Source organism: Zootermopsis nevadensis, unplaced genomic scaffold (genome assembly GCF_977971745.1).
Source record: "Zootermopsis nevadensis isolate Lab colony 2312 unplaced genomic scaffold, Znev_1.0 Znev_ptg000027l, whole genome shotgun sequence".
NCBI classification, from domain to species: Eukaryota; Metazoa; Arthropoda; class Insecta; order Blattodea; family Termopsidae; genus Zootermopsis; species Zootermopsis nevadensis.
The window spans coordinates 4,732,005-4,759,842 of record NW_028259159.1 but is presented as its reverse complement, the minus strand read 5'-3'; the positions used below and the strand labels follow the sequence as shown (position 1 = coordinate 4,759,842).

General features: G+C 38.7%; 2 protein-coding genes across 5 annotated transcripts; one reads left to right on the top strand and one right to left on the bottom strand.

Moving 5' to 3' along the window:
• The first annotated feature begins 114 nt into the window (after window positions 1-114).
• Window positions 115-12,884, top strand: LOC110834640 (UNC93-like protein). 2 transcript variants are annotated; one of them, XM_087356755.1, is made up of 7 exons: window positions 115-259; window positions 1,247-1,508; window positions 2,300-2,586; window positions 3,580-3,787; window positions 4,767-4,929; window positions 5,471-5,738; window positions 6,863-12,884. In XM_087356755.1, exons 2-7 carry the CDS (start codon window positions 1,333-1,335, stop codon window positions 7,063-7,065), a joined length of 1,305 nt encoding a protein of 434 aa, XP_087212881.1. In that variant the 5' UTR covers window positions 115-259; window positions 1,247-1,332; the 3' UTR covers window positions 7,066-12,884. The 2 variants fall into 2 exon arrangements, with proteins under 2 accessions (XP_087212881.1, XP_021929713.1); XM_022074021.2 differs by lacking the exon at window positions 115-259 and having other exon boundaries at window positions 302-1,508.
• Window positions 9,547-27,803, bottom strand: CenB1A (Centaurin beta 1A). Of its 3 annotated transcripts, XM_087356753.1 has the most exons (17): window positions 27,634-27,802; window positions 26,607-26,664; window positions 26,148-26,206; window positions 25,394-25,567; window positions 24,682-24,910; window positions 23,951-24,046; window positions 22,830-23,046; window positions 22,484-22,589; window positions 21,315-21,563; window positions 21,113-21,219; window positions 19,864-20,044; window positions 19,113-19,642; window positions 17,945-18,108; window positions 17,123-17,222; window positions 16,841-16,961; window positions 15,370-15,564; window positions 11,927-12,065 (listed from the first exon to the last, which is right to left on the bottom strand). In XM_087356753.1, exons 1-16 carry the CDS (start codon window positions 27,687-27,689, stop codon window positions 15,393-15,395), a joined length of 2,619 nt encoding a protein of 872 aa, XP_087212879.1. In that variant the 5' UTR covers window positions 27,690-27,802; the 3' UTR covers window positions 11,927-12,065; window positions 15,370-15,392. The 3 variants fall into 3 exon arrangements, with proteins under 3 accessions (XP_021929711.2, XP_087212879.1, XP_087212880.1); XM_022074019.2 differs by lacking the exon at window positions 15,370-15,564 and having other exon boundaries at window positions 9,547-12,065; window positions 27,634-27,803; XM_087356754.1 differs by lacking the exon at window positions 11,927-12,065 and having other exon boundaries at window positions 14,693-15,564.
• Between the last annotated feature and the right edge of the window lie 35 nt (window positions 27,804-27,838).

Below are 27,838 nucleotides of genomic sequence, written 5' to 3'. Positions count from 1 at the left end.
CACCGTCTACAAGTTGTCCTCTGTAGAAATGTTAACACAAGGAAAGACAAGTTTATTTCTTTTAACATTCTTTTGTGCATGTATCTTGCCAAGCAAGGACAACGTAGTCCAAATAGCGAATTGTCTCTGAAGGTCAGTTGTGGTGCATCGCTTGGTCTGAGTGCAGTGTTATTGAGAACGTTACAAATATCTTCAGTTTTCCTAGACACATTTTACAATTTCGGCCACTAATATTACATTGATAATTGCTGCATAAACTGTAAGTATGCCAATAAATTACGTAAAACAGTGTGGTCCAACTGGAGGCCCGCGGGCCGGATCCGGCCAGCGAAAGTATTTGTTAATTTGTTACTAGTTAGTACATACTCATTTCTTTTTCGAAATTGATATTCTGTCACTGGTAAAAGAACATTCTGCTCAGTGCTCTCACTAAAGCCATTGACTTCAAGAGCATAATATGTACGTTCTGCTGGTAGAAATTTTTATTGTATCAGATACAAGCTGTTAAAGTGGTGGAGTTTAAATAATTTGTGTAAGTTTTCCAGATAAAAATTGTGAGAGGTACAAGCAAATTTAAAATAATAAACAACTCTGTAGTAGTTTATGCACTTTTAAATAAAATTTATATTTCACCATATGCAATAATAATTTGTCATTTCTGAATAAGTATTATTAAAGATAGAGACAATGTAAAAATAGTAACAGCAGGGTTTCTTGGACCTTGGGTCTAATAGGAAAACTATTCTGGCCCGAGCGAGGAAAAAAGTTGGACAACCCTGACGTAAGATATCACATGACATAGTGCAAAGAACGTAGAATGTATTTGGTATCCGGTTCATGACGTGTGCTTCAGTGTTTAAAATCTGTAATTGATAATTCGAACAACGTGTTGCGTGTCTCGAAGTAATTTGTATTAAAAATTCTATTGGAGTGATCAATATCTTATCGTAGATAAGAAATAAAGTTTCCTCTTCACACGCGTCTACATTCCTTAGTTTCTGATCGATTACATGTGGAATAAGGACAGTTTTAACATTATCTTTGTATCAACTAAACGGTAATAATTCGCGACTAGTGACATTAAGTGTTTCATGACAAATAAACACGCCGAAGTGAACAGTATATAAACACAAAGTACTAACAATGCAGAACTCAGACAGCAATGATGACGAACACGAACTACATTCAGAAACCGAGGACGATGTTAAGAAAAATAACTCTAAACACGAAGAAACTTCTTTTACAGCACAGGCGAAAATTGCTAAAGAGGCAGAATTAGGTGTATCTGAAGAAACTGGAAAACAGTATAAACCTTCGGAAAAATGGAGGATCATGAAGAATATAGTTGTGATCAGTTTAGCATTCATGGTCCATTTCACTGCATTCCAAGGAGCAGGAAATCTACAGAGTTCTGTCAACGCTGATGAAGGCCTTGGAACGGCATCACTGGCAACCATTTATTTCTCTCTTATACTCTCCAACGTCTTCCTGCCTGTTGTGATGATAAGGTCAGTCGTTTAGGTTATTTTATTATTATTTTAAAAAACAACAACAAAGAAACGATGTTTCTCGTCACACGTTCCATTTCGACAGGTGAGACACAGTGTAACCATAAATATCTCGAAACAAAATTCTGTCTCAATGTCTCTGTTATCTGTCAAAACATTTCCTGAATGTGATCTTTTACACTTAAGACAATAGGCGTGGGTACTAACATAGATATATAAGAGATAAGAAAGCAACACATTTTTTTATCGACACCAGTTAAGATTGTAATCACTTACTCACACGGAGAAATAAATGTCTTGACTACACAAACTTCTATCTATGAATGAAAGTTGACAGAAAGTTCCCACAGTTGTTAATTTCACACTTCCCGTTTGTTCTCTGTTCTACATAAATGTCATTTTCGGCTAAACAAATTAATTTCCGTAATTAAAGAATTTAAATAAATAAGTCATTCCACGCTGCAAGGCCTCATTTGAAAAGCTAATAGTTACTCAGCTGGTCTGTACCTTAAAATACTCAGCGAAGATAAATTCATCTTTTTTTCAACTTATCTCCTCCATTAAACACAAAATAACTTTTATTGTACCCACGAAACCTGAGATTATTCCTTAAAATAGGCCGCGACAGATTTATTCCTCTATCCATTTCATCTTATTATTTGCAAGTCTCCTTCCGTTCAGCGCTATGAATTGAAAGTAGTTGGAAAAACATCGTTAAATATACATATTCGTGGGAATGCTTGCCGTAACAGGCACGGCACAGTACTGTGAGAGAGGTGGCCGTGTTTCAGGAAGCTGGGATGCAAATGGGCAGTGGCCGTGTCCTTTATAGCCTACATGCCGTACATCGGGGCGCAGTTTTACCCCAAATTCTACACCATGATCCCCGCTGGACTCCTTGTGGGGTTGGGCGGGGGCCCCCTGTGGTGCGGTAAGTGCACCTACTTGAGCGTCGTCTCCGAGATCTACTCTGAACTCACAAACGTTCCTACGCACGCTCTAGTCGTCCGTTTCTTCGGAGTCTTCTTCATGATATTTCAGTTCTCTCAAGTCTGGGGAAACCTCATTTCATCCACAGGTACCGATATACTTTACCTTACGTAACACGAAACTCTATAGACCTTTGGCATGCACTATCGTTCATTGCTATAACATCGTTATCGGACGTATTTAAGTTTGCCTATTGGAATTCTGTGACGTAAAATATTAGCTTCTGTTGTAATTACCTACGGATTGGGCAACAGAATTTCAATTTCAGACACGAAAATTGGGGAAATTTCCCCTTGCCATCATGTACACATATGCATACACAATGTCCACCCCTGAATTACAACATCAACAACACGGTTAGTAATTTACTGACTTCAGAAACACGTGGGCAGTGATTATTCTACTTCAAGGAAGATTTGTCCCATTTTTATTTATATAAACCTGTTTATTTGGATATTATACGTAAATATTAAAGTACAATGCATGGTAGGCTGTACGTATACATAATCATTAGAGCCAATATTATTTTTTTACTGTAGACAACCTTAAGCCACTGTCTGTAAATTCTTGTCCTTAGGTTTACGTAGGAATGTAAAAACTATCCAAAGCTTCGACAAACATTGAAGTTATCTTCCCAAAACGCACAACCGCTAATCACCTTCAAGATATCAACAGCAATATTTGCCGAAACTCTGGATAGTTTTCAACTCATTCTCGAAAACTGACGACGTAGTTTCTGTAAAGTTGTTTATTTTAAATTCTAGACTATTTCTGCCTCCTTAGTAGACTTGTTTCTCTTCGCGTATAGTTAGTGGTGTAAAGTTGCAATTTCTTTGCACTCTGGCACACAACTGGTGACATCCCTTTGATATGGGATCCGGTGTAACACAGAAATACACTATCGTATCCATGCCCCTAACAAAATTCGAATCACCGGTACTAATATTAGACAGATCCAAAACCTTGAACGTCACATCAAAATTCCCATAATTTTCGCACTTGATAGACGTAAGTTATACGCACTTTCTCTGATCCTACCCTACACCGAGGCTCACTAATTGATACCGCTAATTGTGTGCAGTGTTTTCAATCGGAGATTCGAACAGGACACTCTTCAGTAACGTGTCCGAGATATGTGGAAAGAACTTCTGTCCGGGCAACGAAGCCAACGAGAATTCGAACATGCAACGACCTCCGGAAGAACAGATCTACATGGTAGCCGGCATATACTTGGCGTGCATGGCCAGTGCATGCGTCATCGTAGCACTTGGAGTGGACAGTCTCAAAAGGTAACAGAGTCCGAGATCTTTGCAAGCACGTATTCAACCCTGAGGGCTTCTAATACATTTCTTGAATCCCTTATTGCTGTTTATATTTAATTCAGAGGCGTCGTGTCTGACCCGGCACTTACGCGGTCTCAGAGTGAAAGCGACTCTTATTAACATGCTGATGGCATGAGTCAAACAGATGTAATAATCCCAGTGAATTATTTTTCCTCGGCCTTCGTTAATAAACACCACATCGCAGAAGTCGTAGATTCACGGCGTGTAAAAGAACCTTACGACCATGAAACGAGATGTTTTGTCTGCAAAATTTCAGCGGCTATTTCTCACCCAAGTCCCCTGATTCAGGTTAGAGTATAAATTGTGTAGAGTTACTACTCTCACTAACACCGGAACGTCCATTGGGCGTTGCCGGACACGAAAATGTAATGAAACATCGCAAAATATTTAAAATTTAAATTTAAAGATCGTCACGAGCTCTGTATCTGATACCGATTACTAAATTACCTACGTATTAGTATATTACGTATGCATTTCCTTACATTATGCATTTACATTACCATATATTTTAATATTATCAGTCTTCCATCGGTTATCCAAGTAAACACAGTTAAGAGGCTTCCTCTTGAGCTGCGTGTCTAACCGATGGAGAAACTCCACTGATTCAAGTGTCTTTATTACCTGTTAAAACATGCACATTTTATTTACACACAAGTCTTTTAAACGACTCTGTATCAGTCACATAAGCTAGATTATAAATTTCAGAATGAGAATAATTATGAGTAGGTGAGGATCAGGAAGGGGAGGGGGGGTGTATTTGAAGGAATAGTCCAGGCAGTCGTCTGAAAATACCAAGGAAATCCGACAGAGCCTCAAACTGTGAGATTCGGCCGTGACCGCTACATTAACCTGGTCCATACACATCCGTGGTAAGGATTTGTTCCGGACGACCTGCCGATGTGGCTACAAGTTTCTAATTCCCCAGGTACAATGAGGATACGCGCGAGGGAAGTGGTAAAGGGCTCTATGGTTTCCAGCTACTCGCTATCACGACGAAGCTCCTAAAAGAACGAAACCAGCTGCTCATCATACCCATCACCATGTTCCTGGGAGTGGAACAAGCGTTTGTTGGCGCCGACTATACTGCGGTAAGCAGCAGACTTCAGAAAGCCCAACACGAAAGATTCCATTGGCTTTTAATAGACCTTCGTCATATTTGTTGTGTCATTTGAAGTTTCCATGGCGATGTCAACATAGGCGATCTTCTGGTGGAGCAAATATAGCCATTTATAATCTGCGTTTATATGCAGTAAGCCAGATAACAACATGTGTTTTGCTCTTTTTCTAGGTCTAGTCAGATTTCACGCTTATAAAGCGTGTTCCATAAACTCTTATCCAATAATTCATCCTTCCAGCCCCTTCTTTTTCCAATGGCTTCATATAGAAATGCCAACTTGTGTATTCTTCCATGTTTCTTATACATTTTCTTCATAATCATGTACGTATTTATTCTATTATAAATTTGTTGATAAAAGTCTTAATTTAAACATCTTATACTTCAGTATACATTTGGGCGTTCCGACTTAAAATAAACCACGTGTTACAGATCTTTTATTAGACTCCTTGAACGCGGAATTGCCCCGTCAGAATTCAAAGTGTGTACCTAGAGACGGACTGTGCCTGTTTCAGGCATACGTGGCTTGTGCATGGGGAATCTCCAACATCGGCTATGTGATGATTTGTTACGGGATAACCAACTCCATATCAGCCATTGGAACTGGGTCTGTGGTCAAACTGACAGGCCGTGTACCCGTTGTTTGCTGTGCGTTCCTTCTACACCTGGGAATCTTCATAGGCCTACTTACCTGGGCCCCCACTCCAGACGACAAGATAATGTTCTTCGTTGTTACAGGGCTCTGGGGCATATGCGATGGGGTCTGGCTAGTACAGATCAATGGTAAGTGAACACTTCTTGAACACGCAATCTTATTCCTCAGGAAGACCCAGGTTTAGTCTGGAGATGGTAAGTTCAGACACAGCGGATTATTACAAAAAAAAGCATTTCCCTCTCTTTCAGATAAGTTTCGTGTTTCGAAGGGGCATTTTGTTTAAATGCATTTCCTGCAGTATTTACATTAGTCTGTTTAAGAATAATATATTTTGGTTTTATTAGAAGCAAAACTAGCATTAATGCCCTGATATTCTGTGTGGTAACAGAACTTAAAAAATATGGGTCTACACTACTTTATTTAGTCCATTTTCTTTTGTATAATCTATAATAACAATATGTGCAGCTATTAGAAATTCAGACCTCAAAGACCCTTAGCGTCAAATTATAGAATGATTAATACTCGGTGATGAACCTTTTGGTCCCGTAAGCCATCCAGTTATATACTATACAGGGGCACAGAGCGAATCGACAACATATTCCTGGATATTAGGGGAGAATGGGTAAATAGCTGTCACTTAAGAGAAAAGCTAGAGAAAACGAAAAATATACGCAAAGTTGAAACTTTATATAAACTGACATTTAGTCTGAAGGGTCTACTTCTTAAGTATGCAGTATGAAATACGTTGAACGTAACAAAAAATTCTCTAGGAAATGATAACTGAAGAAGTAGCTTTGACCGGTATTCCCCACCCTTAAGGGTAAAGACGGTCACTATTAGAGTTGCAAGATGTCACTAAAGTAAATAAGATAATGAGTGAATAAAATGTGTTTTCTTTGTAATAGGCATGTATCTTAGTTTACAAAATGTCTACACGTCTAAATCATTTGAACGTACAAATTCTAACAAAACAGTCACATGCAACTATCCCGGTAACTGCACGAGAAGCAGATAGTGGAATTCATTCACGAATGAAGCACTAGATGTCAGCACCAGCTTGAAGCATCTGATACCGTTCGTCATAAAAGTGCCTGGCCGCATTACCCACTTACCCCCTTCACATAGAAATTAATTGTTAAATTATACAGTTGTTAATTCATAACCCCTGATAGTAGGAACCGTAAGTTCTCATATTTTTTTAAAGTTATTGTAGCAGATGCCTAACCATTCTACTGTGTGCGTTTTCTCACAGCCTACTGTGGAATTCTCTTCCCTTCTCGAGAGGAAGCCGCGTACAGCAACTTCAGACTATGGGAGTCTTTGGGTTTCATCATTGCCTATGCATACAGCATGTATCTATGTGCTGCAGTTAAGATTTACATTCTTATGGCCCTTCTAATTATTGGCATGGCTGGCTATCTAACAGTCGAGTGGCAAGAAAAGAAGAGAATATAGCAATTACGAAACCTGTACCCTCTGTTAACCATCAGCGAGATGTGAAAATCAAGACAAGCACTTTTCCCCCTTATTTGAAAACAAAAAATCTGGAATAGCCTAAATTGTTTAATTATAAAATTATTTTTCAGAAGCATCTCCCCATGGAAACCACGGCCCCCATAGTTTTTCAAAACTTGATGCCTACATTACGTTTTCAGTAACAGACATCGTCACGTAAATTAAAATTAATTTTAATAAATTAACATTTTAACCTATTCAATTGAATAAAAATTTACTTGGATATTATCCATCGTCTAGTAAATATAAAACGTAAAAAACGACGTTTCGGAGATGGGACTCTATCTCCGTCTTCAGGTTCCTACACAGTTGGGCCCACTAGATAGAGCTAATCCCTATCTCCGGACTAGTATTCAGAAAAAAAAATATATACAGCCAGATTTTAGTTTGTAAAGCAACTAAGCCCAGGTGTACATTACCGGAGAAGTTTTTTTTTTAGTAATGACGCTATAAAACAATAAAACAACGTTTTATCTCACAAGCGCCGTTATCATTTAAGCTTCTTTAGAAGCATTTATTCATGTCTTAACGCTAAACAACCTATACCGTTTCCAAATGATATATCCATCTTTTTCTTGGTCGACCTAATCTCCTTCTTTGGCGAAGTTCATACACTGTTACCAACAGAGTTAATTGTAGAAATAAACGTACAAAACAGACACGGGAAAGGATGAAGACACGAAAGAAACCAAGAAAGGGAGAACTGTTTTAAGGGAAGAAACCTAAAACAGATCGGCAAATCAATTACCAACGTCTGGAGGCGAAATAGGTAAAGAGTCTAAACCCGCGAAGCTGTCGCTAAGAAAAATGCTGAATTCCAACGCGAGTCATTCACTTCTGTCAGTTCTATTCCGAAAAGGCAAGTAATCTTCAGTTCTCATCCCCTGTTTAGAGCCGTCACTAGGATTCATCTTACAAGACATCTAGAGTTACAGTTGTGTTATAGAAAGCTTCTCTCTGTAAATCTCAGCAAACTTATCCCGTTTCGATAGTCACTGTAGTCCATTTAATCCGTCTCCTTTTCACGTTGTTTGCAGAGTAAACGGAACAGAATCTGGCTGCTATTTGATATAAGAAATCGGAACAGGTTTTGACAGGATGTTTCAAAACGTAATATTTCAGTAGGCGGAAGGTAAACTACGTTAAAAGTCTCCATTTTAACAACGCTTTCTAAAATGTATATGTAAGTTAACAGCGTTGAATGACGAGATGTCACAAACTATGAACTGTGCAAACGAAGAAATAATCACACCTCAAGAGTTCGTTCATCTGCTTTATTACAACTCGACAGGAAAATGTTACAATACGAATATGTGAGGTCTGTCTTCATGTAAATGCTCTGGCCAATATCATACGGTAATGCTAGTAGAATATATACAATGAACTCTCTGGGAACACAACCCAGACACCGCTAATATCAAAGCCCGTCACTGGATACCATCCTGGGTGAGTATCCTACTCCCATCCTCACAACCCGGTTGCCCCATGACCCATATTAGTCACACTCCCACTTCCGAATCTGACCAGACACAAGATTTGAATAAATGTTCCGAATCCACGTACTAACGCCACGTCCTTAAACGCATGTAAGAGTATAAATCAATAATAAAATCTGGAATTGATTTTCCATACGCATATTTATCGTCATTTGTTAAAGTTATATGTTTACAGAGTAACGCACAGGTCTCTATGAAAACGCAAAAATTGTATAGATGGCACAGTAACTAATTTCCTTCTTGAGTTTCTTCCGTCATGTTGGTATTACCGAGTAAGGGAAATTAAAAAGTACGCGTTTGGAATAGTCTCAAATGGCACACCGTCCATACCAAATTTCCTTTCGTTGTAATTAAATGCGTAGACGAATATTATGAGAGATTACGCAGACAAAGGCCTCAATGTGCACGCGCAGAGGAACATGGGTGATGACGTCATCGTCGAGAAATATCATGACCAACAGCATCGGTCACGTCATGACTGTCGACTGCCCTCAGTTGTTCTCAAGTTGTATGGCAGGACGTATGGTTCATTTCTATATTCGTTTAACCCATTACTTTATTTACTGTCAGACTGTACTTTCAGAAACTGATAGAGGAGTGTGTTATTATTTAACATTTGGACATAATCCTCGGCAACATCCATATGTTGTGGGTTGAAGTAAGCTCACTCCCGTACTAGTTATTATAAACAACATTTGCTGAAAAATGTTTATATGACTCTGACAAATATCTAAAATTCAAATATCATCTTCAGTGGAAGGCAGTTACTGCTAGCGTATGTGTAAAACTTTAATTTCGTGCTTAAATATTTGACAGTAAGTATTTTATTTTATTTTAATTAATTATCTGTAGTCACCACATCAACTTTCTAGTCATAGCTATGTCGACACACGTATACGTCTGGTCTGTTATTAATTATTTACGGTCTTGTAACAATCATATTTTTATTACTACTGATTCATAATTATTATTCATACAAAATGCAACATACAAGGTAATATCACATTAATGGCTAATATCAGGTCTGAAAAGTTTCAAGGATTTATAACATTCCTTATGGATATCAAGATAAAACAGGATATTACATAGATAACATAAAAGCTACACATTTTATAAAATTTCAAGTATTTTTAGGCTCACAATGCATCCATACCAATCTGTTAGTTCTCAATAAACTTGGTATGGACTTTCAGTTACTGGAGGTTATCCTCACGTATTTTTCAGATCCCCGCTTCAACGACACCAACACAAAACTTGTATAAACATTTAATAACTGATCTGCATTAGCACCTTTCAATGTCAACACCAAACCGACCGGAAATAACATGTAAAAAGAATGAGAAAGAACAAGGGTACGAAAGCAGATTACAGAATACAAACGCAGGAGGGTAAAGACTTTAAGTTGGACAGTAACGACGCGGAATGAAACCGCAACGGGTCACATGACCAAATACTGAGATGAAGACGAAAATGTGCGCCTTCATTTGTCCTCCAAAGTTTTAAATGTTGGCAACATAAATTACTAAAACTTACATATAATATACAAAATTTCCAACTGATATTTACCAAATTTCATGCAGTTACTTAATTTCTGTCGGGATCTAATTACAGCACGGACAGACTTCATATTTATCACAGCAATAATAACGTATACATCAGAAACCAATACTGTCGTCTCTGCTGAGCTGCGAACACTTGACGTCAAGGATACGGAAATGTTCCAAGGTTTAAGTATTTATAAAATTAATCCGATTACATTCTTAAATGTAAAAATTCAGTCCCTATTACTGTGTGAACAATTTCTTAATATTACAAACCATTTTGAACATAAAATAATCAGTACACCAAAAGTCTGGAATGTGTTGTTACATGAGCGGCGAATACAAAAAAATCATGTTACAGCATTTTGGTAGTAAACACAGATCTAATACTACCTTCGTTTTAGATTTGGTTCAGAACGAGAAAGAATTTCCAAAGAAAGTAATAACTTTTTTTACTTCGACTGCACGTACCATATTTCATCACATAACTCTTAAGCAATGATCGAGAACTTACATGATGATTTATGAAAATAGTTATAAAATATCACCATTGCCTACCTGACCTAAGACTACACAAGAAACATTTTCTCTGAAGAACTGTGTAAGCCCTACACAAAGTCAATTTATCAATAAAATAAAGAATTATAATAAAAACAAGAAAATTTATTTAAAGTTTTCATATCGAGTCCATTGCATTCTGTAACACATATCCAATACACGGAGAACAAAAAATAGTTTCTCAACATCGGACATAAAATACACGGACAACTTGTTGAATCTCAGATCTCAATCAAACAAATGTTTCTTTGGTCTTTACCTCATGTTATCTGCAGCATTTGCACTCCAGATAACAAGACTTACAGCAAACAAACAGAACATGTCACTCCAGACGCTCCACCTCCGCTATCTTTCTCAGACTCTGATAAGAAGATTTTTCATATCCAACGTAAATCATTCTTAAGAACAGAATGCATAAGAAATGCACACTTCTTTTTTTCAGTTTTACGGTAACAAATGGGGCAGAGCGAATTACACGATCGCGCAAATTATATGATGAAAGACGTTACTCCCCCATATACACTCATAATGGATAAAGTTGCCAGTCCAAAAATGTTTCAAGACACCACCACTCTCAAACCCAATATGCTAATAGTTCGCGATAAGAAATCTCAAGTTTTTTTCTACTCCAAATAACACAGCACAACGCACGCAGCGAAAACTTAGAAGAGAATTTTACCGAGTGGCAATACTCTTCAGCTGACGACATATAAACTGCTTTTACGTAGATATACTTTGTTAATGATACATAAAAAGACTAAAGCAGTCCCGCTACATGCCATGTAGGCGCTTGGGGGGAGTGATCAGCATCATGCCCCAGCCTCGCTTAACCCCCAGGAAAGGACCCCGGTACCCACTTGATAGGACACAGAAGCTGGTGGAAAAATCCTCTGCCCCCGTCGGGGATCAAACCCCAGTCGAGCTCGTAGCTAGTCACTATATTGACTGAGCTATCCCGACTCCTGTTAATGATACGTAATATCTCTAAAATTCAAAATCCTAGCGCTATAAAATAAAAACTCAAAAGCAGCTAAAGATCTGAGTACAGAAAGAATTACTTATTATGGCTGCTGCACTGGGCAATGTAGACCTCCTTCCAGATACATGAAAGAACATTTGCTTTGATACAATCACTTAAATATAACAAAGAGGACAAAAATGCCACTGTCACTGTAAAGACCTATCACTTCCTTTCTTGTCCTGTAATGACAATTCTGGTTGTTTCTTGGAATTTCTCTTGGCACTGCTGGAGCGAGGGAAGAGTTTGCGAGCAGAAGAACGCATGAATGAGGGAAGCATAAGCTTGTCATGTTGTCGTGACGATGTCTTGCTCTCGGTCCTAGTGCTGAATAATAAAGAATCATTTTTATTATACCATAACTTTCCAGCTATCTTTAGATAAAGCTTCTCCAAATTCATTCACTGTACCACAGTAATGTGCCGCATTGATTAACTCACCCCTCGGGGGGAAATTCATTTTGGTTCAGATGACGCGCACGCAGAGACCTAGTGCGCTCTTCTCATTGTTTAAAGAAGTATTCATACTTCCTGGACAATGGCCAGTAACACACTTCTGCTTGCGAACATTCTGCGCCTGTCCGTACCTTCTCGAACAATCCGCATATTATCAAAATAAAATATTCATTTAATGACTGCGATACAAATTTTACTTTCAACTTGACATTCAGGGCAGCTTTATAGAAGGAGCAAAGCAGGCATCGACCCAGGGCTCACCGATTTCAGGTGATACAACTTTACGAGAATCAGTACCAGGTACTAAAACACTTGCCTTAAAAGCGGTCATACCGACAAAAAAATTACAATTCACAAAAATCTCCTGCTCTTGCTTGTCGTTACATAATCTTATATTGGTAAAAACATCACGCGAGCCACTTAAAGGGCCGAACGTACATACCGGTTCGCCATTCGGAGTAATAAGCAACATTACTAACAAATGATGCTGTAGCAGTAACATCTAAAGTTGCAAGGTACATAATCAACATGCAGATAGCGTTAAGACACACATCCTTAAGAACAGACAGACAAATGTCAAATCTATTTATTATGTTACAAAGATGGCTAACTTCTACGTTTGTCATGAAAACCTCAAATCCTACGTACCATCACTCCTACTATCCAAAGAACTGAAGATCAAGACATGCAATTACTACTACTAGTTTACTAGTTGTTTTAAACAAGTATGAAATATTATAATTGGGAAGTTTAGGGACTGGGCATCTAGGATCGGGAGACAAGAAATACACATATATAATTCTGGTCAAAAAAAAAATCTTTGGAAAAGGCCACTTGGAAGACCAAGAATTAAACAGTAACTAACAAAAATGAATTTCACAAAAATAAAATGAGGGATAGATGAAAGTGACTCCAGATAATTAAAATAGTGAAATATAGTACCAGTAGTGTTAAACCTTCAGGTTTTAGTACTCGCAAACTACGAGGGGCAGTCAAAAAGTTCCCGGAATTGTGGTATAGCACTGTAATGGTAGGACATATGGCAACGCTTACCTAATCACCTTCAAAGTAGGACCCTTGCGCGCACATCGATCCTGCCATTGTTAGAAGCACTGGTGGACGGCTCTGTTTGGAATCTTCCGCAGTTCGGCCGTCGCATTCGATTTGATGTCCTCGAAGGTTGCGAAACGCGTCCCCTTGAGGTCCATTTTCAGAGTAGGGAACAGCCAGAAGTCACTCGGAGCGAGATCCGGAGAGTATGGTGGCTGGGTGATGACGGGAATGCTTTTCTCGGCGAGGAATTGCTGCACAACCAGCGATGTGTCGAATGTGATGGCTGAACAATGCCATATGTCCTACCATTACAGTGCTATACGACAATTCCGGGAACTTTTTGACTGCCCTACGTACAACGGGACTGCACGCTAACAAGTTCTCATATTTGACTGTATAGGAAATACCTATTCAGAACTATGAAGAGAGATTACTGCAGTTGGAACACAAAAATACCTTACCAATCCGAAACACCATAAATAGTCGCACTACGTTTAACATTCAATATTTCACACTACCGACTGCACTGACCTTAAACACACCAGCCAAAATTATTTTTTATTGTTCAGGAAGCGTTAAACATCTCATAACACTCATTCAGTTATTTGCTTTTGCACTGTCTTTATGACCAAAATTTCTCCCACTGAAGCTCAAAAAACAAGCATATTTAGCTTTAATCAAAAACAGATATTACATTTCTGCCTACAAAATTTTATTTTAAAGCGTTACAGCAGGACATGAGATTTGAGGTTCTCATGGTGACAAGTATGAAGACGGATGTCTTCTGGGTTGTTCTGCTGCATAGTCTGGTGGAAGTCTACCAATATTTAATCGGTGCCGGGGATGACCGTCACATTCCGTTGGTGGCAAGGAGCGCCGTTGGTCGGAATTGGTTCGCAGGGCCCAGAGAGTTCTACTTTCAGCTGCAGACGGGTTTCCCTCGGACATGATGGAGGTCTTCAGGAGCCTAACACTCTCCTGTTGAATCTCCTCAGCCACTTCCTCTGACAGAGAACTGACGGCCTTCTGCACGCTGCCGAGGACATCCTTGATGAACAACAACGCAGCATCCTCCAGTTGCACATCTTTCAGATTGACTACCATCTTCCTGTCGTTGGCCACAGAGACCGAGTGGCGGGGTCCATGCAGCTGCTGGAATTTGTTGCACTGCCTGGCTTTGTTGTCAACCGCAATGTGCGACACCTTCTCAGATATGATGTAACCAAGAAGGGCACGGACTTCGGCCGACAACTCACCAGTCGAGTGCGGGCTTAGTCCCAGCAGCACATGGGAAATCTCAACCACCAAGCAATGGGTGTGGTGGATGTACTCGGAGAAGGACGAAGTTGGTCCCTTGGTAGACTTCTACCAGACTACATGACGAAACAATCCGGAAGACAGCCATCTTCCTTATGGCAACATGTTTCAAACTAATTATCTTCAGGCTATTTTTATACAATTTTACTCTGCTGTAAAGTACAAAATACATGTACAGATTCGTTCCATCAACTGATCTATTGTGACATATATTTTGTATATTTTAATAATAATTCCTTTGTTGAGGTCATAAAATTATTAGAAAATATACAACTTCTTAAAATTTATAGAACCATCAAAATAAACTTTCAATTTGTCATTTGAAACTGAAATTATTTTTGCGAAACATAATTACATAATTATTTCGCCGTGATGCTTCTCTGGAACGGAATACATTTATTCTTATGCTTTAATGGACCTGGCTTTTGGATTTTTTGGGCCATACGTCTGCCGTCAGTTATACATTCAGCATCACATATATTTTCTTATAAAAAATGTATAAATTCAAATGCGTAATTTTGGATCCGTTTCAATGAACTTAAGTAATACATCGGTGCTTTCTTGTGAACACAGGGCAGTAATAAGAGCACAGGACAAAGATCTTCATTTATATAATTTATGTATTCACGTACAGCGCTAAAAATTCTGTGAAGTAATGTAAATAGTAACGCTCTGCTATATTAGTGGAAACAATTTTGTAAAATGTAACATGCCTTTCTTCACAAAGCACAAAGCACGAAATACTCAACATCCTTAAGACATTATTAAATGGGTTAAATGAGAGGTGAAAGTTAACATGGGTTTACCTTGACATCGCCACATCATGACCTCACTCTCCCCCGGGTTCACAAGACTGTCGATCTGAACGTGTCCTCACAAGGCGTTCAGGATGGGAATATGCCAACTGGGAAAAATCCCTTACGACATCATTAAAAGTGTCATCTCCTGCTGAACCCAGCTCGGATGCCTTCATCTGCTCGTTCAAGAGACCCAATCGCAGCCTGTATATGAAAACCAGTAACACCTTTCTCTCATACATTCCCCCGCGTTGAGAATACACCATACCCTACGTCTCAGAATCTAAAAATTATTACTAATAGTAAAATAGGTCAGAAATTATACAATCTTATTTGGCACAAATAAAAAATCTGCAAAGCACAATTTCAGTAAGCATTTACGTAGTAGATGACAGAATTTTCAAATTTTCACACACATTTTTAAAGCAAAGATCACAAAATACATTAAGAGACCAAATATGGGTTCCTTTGCGAATAAAAATTCTGCTATCAATATTGCTAGTGGCCAATTAAATAATTTATTACGAATATTAAAATTTCTCTCTCTCTTTATCCTGGCATGTAAAAAAAAATACAAACATGATTACAACTGCAACTGTCAGTGAAGCATCAAACTGAATCAACCACTCAGTAAATTCTGTACAATCATTGGTTACATTGACTGCTCGGCCGTGATGATATCACACACAAAATGGTTGATCATATCTTATTATGGTAATATTTACATTAGTATACCTCCCCCCCTTTACCACTCCTCTGTATCTACTCCTTCCCTGCTCTCTTTTGTCCTCTTCCCTCTCTTGGTCCCTCCATCTTGTCCTTATTCTTCCTCCAACGGTAATTTATTCAACATCTTCAAAGTAATCCTACTGATCCTACTGTATCCTATTTATGAGAATTTCATATTGTTGTATCCTTCATTTGACCAACTTTTCTTCTACTGTTTCCATTTTCATTTTTCCCCCCATATCCTTGTTTCGAATTTTATTCTTTCTTATTTATTTCCTGTCTTAAAATCCAACAGAAATGTCATATCTACTTTCTTCAATATGAATAAATATCTTCTTCCATATCGAAATTCTTCTGCTCCAGATGATAAAAGTTTTACAAAACATCGCTTTAACCCTTTCTGAAACTTTAAGACAATACTTTTGAGAGTCCAGTAACATTCTCTCTTTAATTTCATCATTAAAAAATTTCATTACCCAACCAAGAAATTAAGAGACAAGGCGCAATTTACATTTTTCTTCAACTACAACACAAGCTGGCACAAACTAACGAGAACGCAAGGGTATGATGCACTCTCGGTAACAAAAGATGCGCTGGTACTTTTCCGAAGTACCGCGCACATACACTCCCAGGCAGCAAATAATTTTAAGTGTAATCGACCATCGTCAGAACCCTTTAGAATTTAATTACTCCCCGAGAAACATCAACACACAACAAACCCAACCGACATGATATCGAAATCGGCACTTACAATGTGACGATGTCTGCGTTAGCTTCTTCAACAGCGATAGTGAGGGGCGTCATCCCTTCAGAGTCTTGGAGGTGCTGATTGGCTCTGTGTTTCAACAGTAAGCATACTTGTGCAGTGTGACCTATAAGACAGCAACACACATCAAAATTAATAGCTATTAAAAACATACAGTAACGAGCTGCAGAAACCACTTGAACTACGCTATGAATATCACGACGACATCCATCGTCAATCAATACAGAACAAGAAATATTCCAACTGCAAAATAATAAAAATTATTACCCAGTTCTGTGGCTAAATGAAGAGGCGTCTTCCCGTCCGCATCCTGCGTATTGATTTTGGCACCATTTAAAAGAAGAAACTCTACAGCCATTACAGAACCCTGTAAAAAAATACTAATTTTTGTATGAAATTAATAAATACTTATAATCATAAAAGTCAGTGAATATATGTTTCCCTGAATAGGTTCACCTGTGCAAACGCACTGTCACGCCTTTGCTTTCTTTATGCCGGTGTTAAAACGTAATTTTACGATCAAATTCACGAAATTTGACACTCAAATACCTACATACATATCAAGGAATATGAGATGGATATAACATGCAGCATGCTTAAGAAATGCACACAGAATTTTAATTGTTAGAAGGGGGGATATGGGTCCGCAGTGGCCGCGCAGTCTGTGGCGCGGGTCTTGTTCCGCTCGGTCGCAGGGACCGTGGGTTCGAATCCCACTCAAGCCATGGATGTTTTTCTGTGTTGTGCTGTCCTGTGTACATGTAAAGGCCTTGTGACGGGCCGATCCATCGTCCGAGGAGTCCTACCGAACGTCTGTAAATCAAGCCAACTGAAAAGTTGGGGACCCGTAAAGGGTACCGGAAAAAGAATAAGAAGGGGGGATACTAAAATTAATTTTATATAAAAACAGTGTGACATTGTTTAATGTATTCATTTATCTTACAACACAGACTACCAGAGGGCTCTTGTGAATATGGTAACAAACCTTTTTGTTCCATACGAGCCTGGGAATTTCTTGACTAGATGAATGATTATCAGCTTCTCAAGAACTCAGCTTCGCAGAATTAGTTACACATCCGTTAAACTTACACTAATGATGGCTTGGTGGATGGGACTACGAGATCTGTCGTCCGCATTGTTCCAAAGTTTGTCAGCGCCCGCAGCAAATGCCTCACACATAACAGGTAAATTATGAGCTGCTGCAGCTTTATACAACAGCAGATTTGGGTGCAGCTTTGAAATGTCTTCCTCCCCTGTCAATATGACACACTTTGTAACAAGAGGATTAGTTAAACCAGTAAGTTAAAATACAGCGTGTCCACAAAGTCCCTTCGGGGTTTTGAAAAATTGTGGCGCGCAAACAGGAAGATGGATCGGCAGAGACGGCCCAATGCCTTGGCCTCCGCGTTCACCAGACTTAACACCACTGGATTTTTTTCTTGTGGGGTCATGTCAAGAGCAATGTGTTTTCCGAACACCAGTTAACGGACTTGATGACCCGAATACCCGTATCAGGAATGCGATCTCGGCTATTCCAGTGGACATGCTCCACAGAACATGGCAAGAGCTCGAATATCGTCTGGACATTCTCCGTGCCACCAAGGGAGCCCACATCGATGTCTACTGAGGTCAGTAAAAAACTTCCAGAGTTTCACTGTAATCTACTGCAAACCGCATGTGGCTAGCTCAATTTGTTTGCTCGCCGCAATTTTTCAAAACCCCGAAGGGACTTTGTGGACACATTGTAGTTCTAGTGGCCGTTTCATATGGGTATGGAACTTGGTTCAACAGTCTAAGGGAAGTCCTTAAGAATAAAGTGCACCGAGAAAAATTTGGGCAGAGACAGATGAAGTACCAGGAGGATGAGGAGACTTACGTGATGTGGAAGTTCAAAATTGTAAATCTTCACAGAACATTACTATAGGGATTTAATCAAGGATGAGTAAACAAAGATCATGAAGGTAATGAACTTACTGACTGATTCCTAGGTTAATTAACAATATCTCAACTTTGTAAGTTGAAAGTATCAGATGCAGCCTATTTTCAGGTACTAATCCAACATCTGGAGAAACAGAAGAAAAGGAAAAAAAAAAACCTCAGTAAGGACAGTGGATCACCGAACCAAGATCCAAACCCGAGGTCTTCGAAATATGAACTAGTGTCAGCAACGAACTGATACATTTAATCTTTAAGGACCTAAGAAAAGTTCTACGAAAGAAAATTACGCATAAGATGGCAGGCTTAATGCTGTAATTACCTATAAATTCATCCTCTTCACCACCGGTTGAGTCTTGATCACTACTCAGTTCTATAGAGCCTTCTAGTGGGTGTTTCTCGAAGTTCTTCCCAAACATAAGCACATCAGCATTCACCAACTCATTTTCAGTGTTTGAGAAACCTGAGTCGCTGCCTTTACTACCTTTTAACGAAGCTTCATTTGTCTCATCTGATACTTCCTTCTCTGATTCTGGACTCTGTGTAGCACTGCCACAATATTCAGACCTGGTATCTTCGTTACCTTCAGAATTTATATCCATATTCAAAGTGTTTTTGGTTTCAGAAACACTAGGCAGTAGCTTTGTTGACTGCGACTTCTTTTCACATGCACCGTCCCTGCTCTTCGGTCTCCTCCGCAACTTTCTGACACTCCACTTCCGAACTGAGAGCGGGCGTGATGATCGTTGGTCGGGAGACGCAGACTTCTGGTTTGACGAAGGCAGTACTGATAACTGTTTAACAAATCGTCGTTCAACATATTTTGCTTTGATCCATGCTTCGCGGATGTTTCTACAAATAAAACAAAAATAATGTCAAGTTTGTGTGGGTTTTAATAAAGAGTTAGCGTTGATAAATTATCTGGCTTCCTACTGAAATGAATAAGCTTGTATAGAAAGTGTCTTCTGAGCTTTATGAGGTCAAGAGATTTTTATGGTGTTCTTGAACACGAAAGATCTTTTTGGTAACAGTTATACATAGCACACCACAAAATAAAAAATCATTATACTTACCCATGACATTTCGGAGTTGCACGTGCAAACTCGGGATCCATATCGGCCTCATAAACTTTATTCACAATCGAATTGCCAAGTTCAGCCATAACTTTAAGAATCTCTGGTTCCCACGCATCCAATGTGAGCGATCGTACCTTACTGTAGTGAACGCCGAGACTACGATGTACTCCTGAACATTCTACAAAAGAATATACCTTTCAGAAACATAAAAGTACGTAGGGTTTTGACGTCCACAGTCTTTAAAAATAAGTTCGCAAAGACTACATTTTATTAAATGAACTACGCTTCAGACAAAAGTTTGTCCATTGTAATCCTGGGGGTTATAGGAAAACTTTCTTCATATAAAATCTGATATTATGGGAATAAGAAAGGATGAATCTGGGAATCTCCTCTAAATACAGTCTTATGCACCGTCATAATAATGAATGTTGTAATGTAGTTATGTATTTATATCGACGTATACTACGAATACCCTGGGTGCAAAAAGTCTCTAAAATTGAAGTTCTCAATCGCGTGAATAAACAAAAGGAACTACTGCTTGCCGTTAAGGAAAGAAAGGTCCGGTATTTGGGCCATATCATGAGAGGAGTACGCTATGAGATCTTAAGACTGATCATCGAGGGCAAAATCCAAGGAAAAAGATCCGTCGGTAGACCCCATAACTCCTGGATGAAAGACCTAAGAAGATGGTTCGGATGCACCTCAATAGACATCTTTCAAGCGGCAGTCTCGAGGACAATGTTCGCCGCGTGGATAGCCAACCTTCGTTCGGAGATGGCGCAATAAGACGAAGAAGAAGAAATATGTTTTGAAAAAAGAACAACAGACCAAGGAAAGGAAATGGAAATGGTTGGGACACACGTTTAGGAAAGAGGATGAGAGAATTTCAAAGCAAGCGTCGGACTGGAACCACCAAGGCGCACGGAAAAGAGGAAGACTGAAGATTACGTGGCGGAGATCTATCGAAAAAGAAGCAATATCACAGGGGAAAAGTTGGAAGGAAATAGAGGCACTCGCCAACAACCGAGCAAGGTGGAGGAGCTTTATATCAGCCCTATGTTCCCAAGAGGAACAAAAGGAATTAACTAAACATGTTTTGTTTGCACATAGTAATTTTTTTAAAATGTTTGGTCAGCGGTGAGTTTGCCATCACAAAACAAAGTCTGGATAAGTCAAAAATTCTTCTTTTCCTTTAAGACCCATCAACAACCTGAAGAGCTCATGCAACACTGGTTACACAACTTACCAATACAAAGTGTAATTCCCAGGTTGATGCTGGCCCATCTCGGATTCACGATGTCACAATCACAGCAGTGATCATTGCCTGGAATTTTCAGCAACTGTTCCCACATTCTAAATGCAGTAACAGCCACATATTAACCACCATATAACAGTATATTTCAACACATTTTTACATCAACAGCACTTTATAATAAGGTATAACCAACCTGTTCTTGCGCTCTCTCTCTGGTGATGGTTTCTCGACAGGATCTCCGACAGTGCTTCCACTGGGCGAGTGAGACGCACCCGAGTCCTTTCCGCCACCATTAACACTGCCACCGGTACTAGCAATACTTGGATACGCCAAGGAACCTTCTTCACTAATACTTAACTGTATCGCGGCTCCTATTCCCTGCTGCATTGCCGATATCCACGACTGATACATCTCGTCTGAGTCAGCCTGCAGCATGTGACTCCTGAAAACCATAATTCATGTCATCCTCCTATTTGATGCTACATAACCCAAGTATCAACCAACCAAAAATCTAACTAAGAACAGGGTCTATGGCAAGTCCAAGATATCAGCCGTTGCTAAGTAAATCATTCCCGCATATGAAATGCATAGGTGGAATCGGCAAACTGTGCCTTAAAACTATAACTGGGAGTACGCTTACACTAACGGAAGTTTTGTCTTGGCAGAAGGCCTTGGACATGTTCAGATTAGGGGCTACCGATACTGGTGGGACCCCACTTAATGGTACCTGCACCTGTCAAGGTGGTGGGGCTTGAGTACCTCAGTGACCCCAAGAGCTATCCTGGCGGTAGCATAGCTAATGGTAGGGGGAGAGGTCAGACTAAGACAGGTACCCTGGTCCTCCAGGTTGGGGGTTGGTCGCAAGGCTAGCAACCGTGCGCCGTAAAAAGGAAGACGTTTCAAAACCTCAATCAAAGCCTTGGACAGACGGACCTAACGGAGGACTGAACGGAAGAGGAGAATTAAGGAGGCCATGGACTGAATACGGACCGGAGAGCCATAGAAGAAGAAGAAGAAGAAGAAGAAGATACTGGTGGGAAAATAATCCCATCTAGCAATTCGTCCTTTGCATAATGTACGTAGTTGAAGAACCACTGTCACATAAACTGAGAAAAAAACAAGAAGATTAAAGAAGAGGTTACATAGCAATTTTTATCAAGGTATAAATTGCAATAGCTTCAACATTAAGCTCTGTACAATAAGTATAGTAAATTTGAATAAAGTCTTGCAGATAGACTGCATGTTACGAGAGCTTGAAGAATAGATCTGCAGTGTCTGCGTGTGTAAAGCTGCAGGAACAGCAGCAAAAGAAAACTGGATGAAAATGTGTTAAAAATAAAGAAATGTCTGCGGAATTCTTACTTGGTTGGCGAGAGAACCTCAAAGCAAAAGCGTCGATCACCTTCAAGAACAGGTTTCACTGAACAAAGACGCAGATCTTCTTCCATTACAGTTACACTGTCTTCACCTAAAAACAGACGCTTACATGTAAAATAAACGTAAGGCGCAATAGGTACGTGTTATATAGAGGGGATATTAAATCATTACACTTGGCGTACCAGTGCTGCAAACATATTCAAAGAAATTCATCCTCTAATCTTCAGTTAAACCACTTCCGAACATACGCACGTGAATCGAGATTTGAAGTTCTCATGTGAATATTTTATAGCGGCATTCCATTACATTGCAAATGACATTTTTAACTCACCAGTACGTTTCCTGTATACCAACTGGTTATCTTGTAAAGCAAACCAACGTCTATTCCAAGTTTTGAAAGCATTTGACGTTCTCTTGAACAGATATCCCTCCATACGAGGTGCTCCATTACGCCCTGGCGGAGGTACAAAATCCCGGGTTGTTACAAAAGTGTGCCTGTTCTCCATTTGCTTCTCCAGTTTGTTACACTGTTGTCGCATTTCCACAACCTGATAAAAGTCAGATAAAAAATTATGGAGAACATTCTTAACATTGCCGTCTTCTGGGTTGTGGTCTGGTAGATGTTTACAGACATTTCAGACTACAAGGCGGATCAACCCAGAGGACAGCGATCTTCGGACTCGCCGTCGCCTCAGATCCTACGAAAATATTCTTGTATGGGCGTGCCTAATCACAAACAATATCTGATAAATAATTACGCTAATATCAGTAAATCACACACAGCAATCATAAATGTCTAATGAAAATTCCACATACATTTTATTGTTTTATGTTTACCCATTTTTCATATTTACTAATGAAGTATCAGTTTCATATAACACAACATTCAAAGCATACTGAAAAAATTTATGTAGTAACTTCGTAACGTCTGAAGTATCTAGTTCAAATGCGCAATTTCAACGACCGCTATCAGTTTCAAGACCTCTACCTAAATAAAAATTTCTCACAACGATAATCACATTGTCCTCACTTAATGGTACCTGCACCTGTCGTGGTGGTGGGGCTCGAGTACCTCAGTGACCCCAAGAGCTACTGGTAGGGCCTCCCTAGCCAGATTGATCGAGGGGGAGAGGTCAGACTAAGACAGGTACCCTGGTCCTCCAGGTTGGGGGTTGGTCGCAAGGCTAACAACCTTGCACCGTAAAAAGGAAGATGTTTCGAAACCTCGATCAAAGCCTCGGACAGAATGAACCTAACAATAGGACCGAATGGAAGAGGAGAATTGAGGAAGCCATGGACCGAATATGGACCAGGGAGCCATAGAAGAAGAAGATAATCACATTGTATCCTCTAGATGCAAATGCTGGAGATGGCCCTCTAGAATTCCAGGGTAGCTATCAATATACAGAATAAGTAATAAAATCTTGAGTTTAAAAATAACAGCGTACTTACATCATCAGCCAGTTTCTTAAAGAATGGATCCAAATCTTGGCATAAATCTGAACCCTGGTGGAAGAAGGTGCTATATGCATGCATGTATGATAACAGCTGTGAAATGAGAGAAAAACATTTTTGAAACAGCTTGGGATTTCAAGGGTAAGATCTGAAGCACTAACTTCATACATAAATTGCAAGGGAAAGGAAATACACCAAAAAACAAGAATTGCATTAACAAAATACTATTTTTCACTTTCATCTTCCAGTGTTACAAACCAGAAAATATTTGATCTTCATTTTAGTGTTGACAGCTTAAGAACTAACTTATGGAAATATAATCAGTGTGAAAAAAACAAAAAGAAATAATAGGTAAGTCACACGTCTTGAAATCTCATTATTTATTATTTTTAAACTCGTTTGGTTTACTGAAATCATACAATAATAAATCAATGTAATAGAAATATCAGTGGAATTAACCTTTAAAATGAAAGTCTGTTTCAAAATTAAGTAATTAACTTTCAGTTCTCCTGAGACCTTCCAACACCTGGGCAAACTTAATTCAAAAACAACAGACGTCATCTCCGTAAGTGGTAATTTGTAAACGTCAGACTTAAAATTCTCATCACGAGATTCCTTGACTGGGATAACACGGAAAATATGTAAAACGCTAGATTATATAAAAAAAATCTTACGCAATTTCATGAAGATTCAACAAACTCAAAACATATCAAATATCTTTTACTCACCGTTCCTAAAACCTCGGGTTTCTTCCTTGCTTGAAGAATACTCAGACAATACACGTGATCAAGAGCAGTGTGCCGGAAACACGAGCGCGTTGCGCACAGCAAGTTCTGAGCCTCCTCTGCCTCCGCGGGGCGACTACGCGGTGCCTGCGAGTTCCGTGACAACGCCGTATCCAGATCCACCGAGATCTTCTCAAAGTAGTGACGAGATTCACGCAATCCTTTTATATCCCTGTGGACGGAAGTTGAAAACAAATCAACAAATTCACTTCTCTGCGTAACGTTCCTGGCTTGCGATCATAAAGAACGGTTAGCTTGTGCATTATTTAACAACACTTTAACATTTTTACGCCATTCAGTGTTGAACAAGGTAAAATAAGTACGATTTGAAGTTTCCACGGCGGTGAATCCGAAGATGGCCGTCATCTGCATCATAGCATCGTATAGGCTGGTAGATATTTACCAACGTTGCTGCCTCCATCATCAGGACGATAATGGAGGCAGAAAGGACCTCTGAAAGATAATATTAAATGGGGGGAGGATATGATACGGGCTACTTCAATATACAGGAAAAACTGAAGAAGAAAAAAAAGAAAAAACCAGACAGGATAGGTAACATACAAACAAAATTTTGGCAGTCCTGATATGCAACAAAATCTTTCAGTAATCAAGAGCGGATAACTGCATAAACTGAAATGGATACCAGAATTCTTACCCCTTGACGAAAGACGTGAGATTCTTTAGTATGGTGCGAGATGCTTGATCCAGTAGAATTGTATGAAACTTATTCATTTCTTGAAGAACGTGAATTAACTTGTTAAGGCAGACCACAACATCTGCGTCATCTCGAAAGTAACTGCTGAGATCCCACAGGCTGTTGGCAAACTGACTGACAACAAACAGAATACTATTAACACAAATACGAGCGTTGAAAGATGAGCCCCTGGGGCATAAATGTATTTTCAAAAAGATTTTGTTTGCTATTCTTTATACGTCATTTACTTCAGACACAAATTTATTGTTGGGAAAAATAATAACATTACACATACAACAATTCACAGAATCGGATGTTATTTTTCCTGTATTTTAATAAACATTAAACCTGGCAAAAAAATTTTGATGAAGCAATCACTCGAACAATGTGCAGAAAAGTAAGATCAATCCAAAACACACATATCAATTGTTTTTATGAAAAGTTATATTTGAGGAAGTCAAAATTTTATTTCAGCTTCATGTAGAGTAAGAAATACAATGAACAAATATTAGGCAAAATTAAATTCACTAAACAAATTTTCATGTAGACACAAAATTACAAAATTTAATGCAAATCCAACAGGTAATTTCAGGGATTTAACGTGTGGACAGCAACATGACCCTCACTAGACGTGTTCGTGTTATGCGGTTTGTGCAAACGATGCATAAAAATAACCTGCATCAATCAGTAGTTATGATATGAACATCAAATTTACCTCTGCTGGGCTATGTAAGTCTTTCCTACGTCAACCATCAGTCCACACATTTTTAAAACCTGTAAAGGTAAAACAAATTGTAAAGTATTGATCAGAACCGAATCTATCTACATAATAAATAATATTGGTTGGCTGGTGATCGTGATATCGCTACGATAATGTCAGGAGGGACATTATCGTAGCGATATCACTATCTAAACTACATTAAATTGTAAAGTAAAATAATTGCTAGTAACTTTATATTCTTCCCCGAATTTGAAGTTTACTTACAGTATCTATATATCTTAAAGTATTCTAACCTATCTAACCCTCCACTCAATTTTTCACTAAATGCAGTATTTATTTTAGGTTACCAGCCCTAATATAAAACATGAAAATGGTCACCATATTGCATAGATAAATCAAGGAAGTGAAATTTACCACCAGCACACTTAACTAATGACATAAGTAGTAACAAACCTTGTCAAGTTTCTGTTCCAATTGCTCAATATCAGCTTCTTGTACTTCCAAAGCAGCTCTGTAACAAAAGAAAAGAGACCACAAGTAATTTCTGCTGCTTTACTGCAACCATTATTAGCCCAGTATATTGATTGTTAGGTTATGTAATGATGCTGTGTCAATTATTGAGGTTATATATCATAAAATGATATGGAAGGATTATCATAAATGTTGGACACTTGAGGATTTGGAAGGAGGTAACAGTGATCTATTTCATGGTATTAACCCCGCACGTGCCTGGCAACATGGAGAACCATGATACCTCACATACAGGATAAAATATAATGTGGCTAAGATTCAAACCAGTACCTCCTGAATACAAGTCTACAGAATCACCACTATGGAAATTAAACAAATTAAGTAAATTACAGCTATGCAAAAGGATCTTAACTACAGTATTTTATTTTCATATTTGTAGATCACTTCACTAAGTAAGTAAGCGAAGTGATCTACAGTCTGTGGTAGCAAAAAATTTAATCAAAAGTAATGATTGAAAAAGTTCTAAAAATTGAAATCAGGAATTCAATACCAAGCCAATAACATTTAGAGATAAATACTAACCTATTATTTGCAAATCCCATACTTAGGAATGAAATGTGTAGGCTAATATTTGAAGGTGCATCACTAAAAAGTCAGTGTGGATGTTAAGCATAATTTGTCACAAGATTACTTTCCAATTCAGAACTTCAAACCCACAAAACGTGTTTACCTGTTAACAGGAATACTCGATAACATTTTTTTAAGAAAAACGAATATCTACAGAATTATACAAATTTACAACAAACCTCAAGAAGTGGCAGTTGTACCACAAACATTTTTAATGGAAGGCCACGCAGCTGCAAACATGTTCCACATTTAGTGATTAGAACTTTACATGATACTTTAATAAAGACGAATGTCGTCTGTAAGCGCCCACCACAATTTGAATTTTCTGATAAGAGGTTACACCCAAATCATCACTTAGGAATTAAACGAAAATAAATCTTACCGAAATTTCGGAGAGTCTCGAAGACATTCTTCAAAATCTATTATAGACTCCATCATTACACCAGAAGGATCGTCAAAACGAATCAGGAAATAAAGACGTTTTATCCCTTTTTTACACTACACGTCAAGCCATTGCAGCTTCTGAATCACCATGGACTATAACAAATTATCAGGTGGTTAATGAAGTACGGAAGTATTCTGAAAGA

Excerpts from the sequence above, each read along its gene's own strand:
- CenB1A (XM_022074019.2), bottom strand. The coding sequence starts at position 27,689 with ATGATGGAGTCTATAATAGATTTTGAAGAATGTCTTCGAGACTCTCCG. Across the intron at positions 26,207-26,606 it reads TGGAACAGAAACTTGACAAG|GTTTTAAAAATGTGTGGACT; the intron begins GTTTGTTACTAC and ends TTACCTTTACAG. Across the intron at positions 12,066-16,840 it reads AACGCAGACATCGTCACATT|CACTAGGACCGAGAGCAAGA; the intron begins GTAAGTGCCGAT and ends TTTATTATTCAG.
- LOC110834640 (XM_022074021.2), top strand. The coding sequence starts at position 1,144 with ATGCAGAACTCAGACAGCAATGATGACGAACACGAACTACATTCAGAA. Across the intron at positions 3,788-4,766 it reads GGAGTGGACAGTCTCAAAAG|GTACAATGAGGATACGCGCG; the intron begins GTAACAGAGTCC and ends CTAATTCCCCAG. Across the intron at positions 5,739-6,862 it reads CTGGCTAGTACAGATCAATG|CCTACTGTGGAATTCTCTTC; the intron begins GTAAGTGAACAC and ends GTTTTCTCACAG.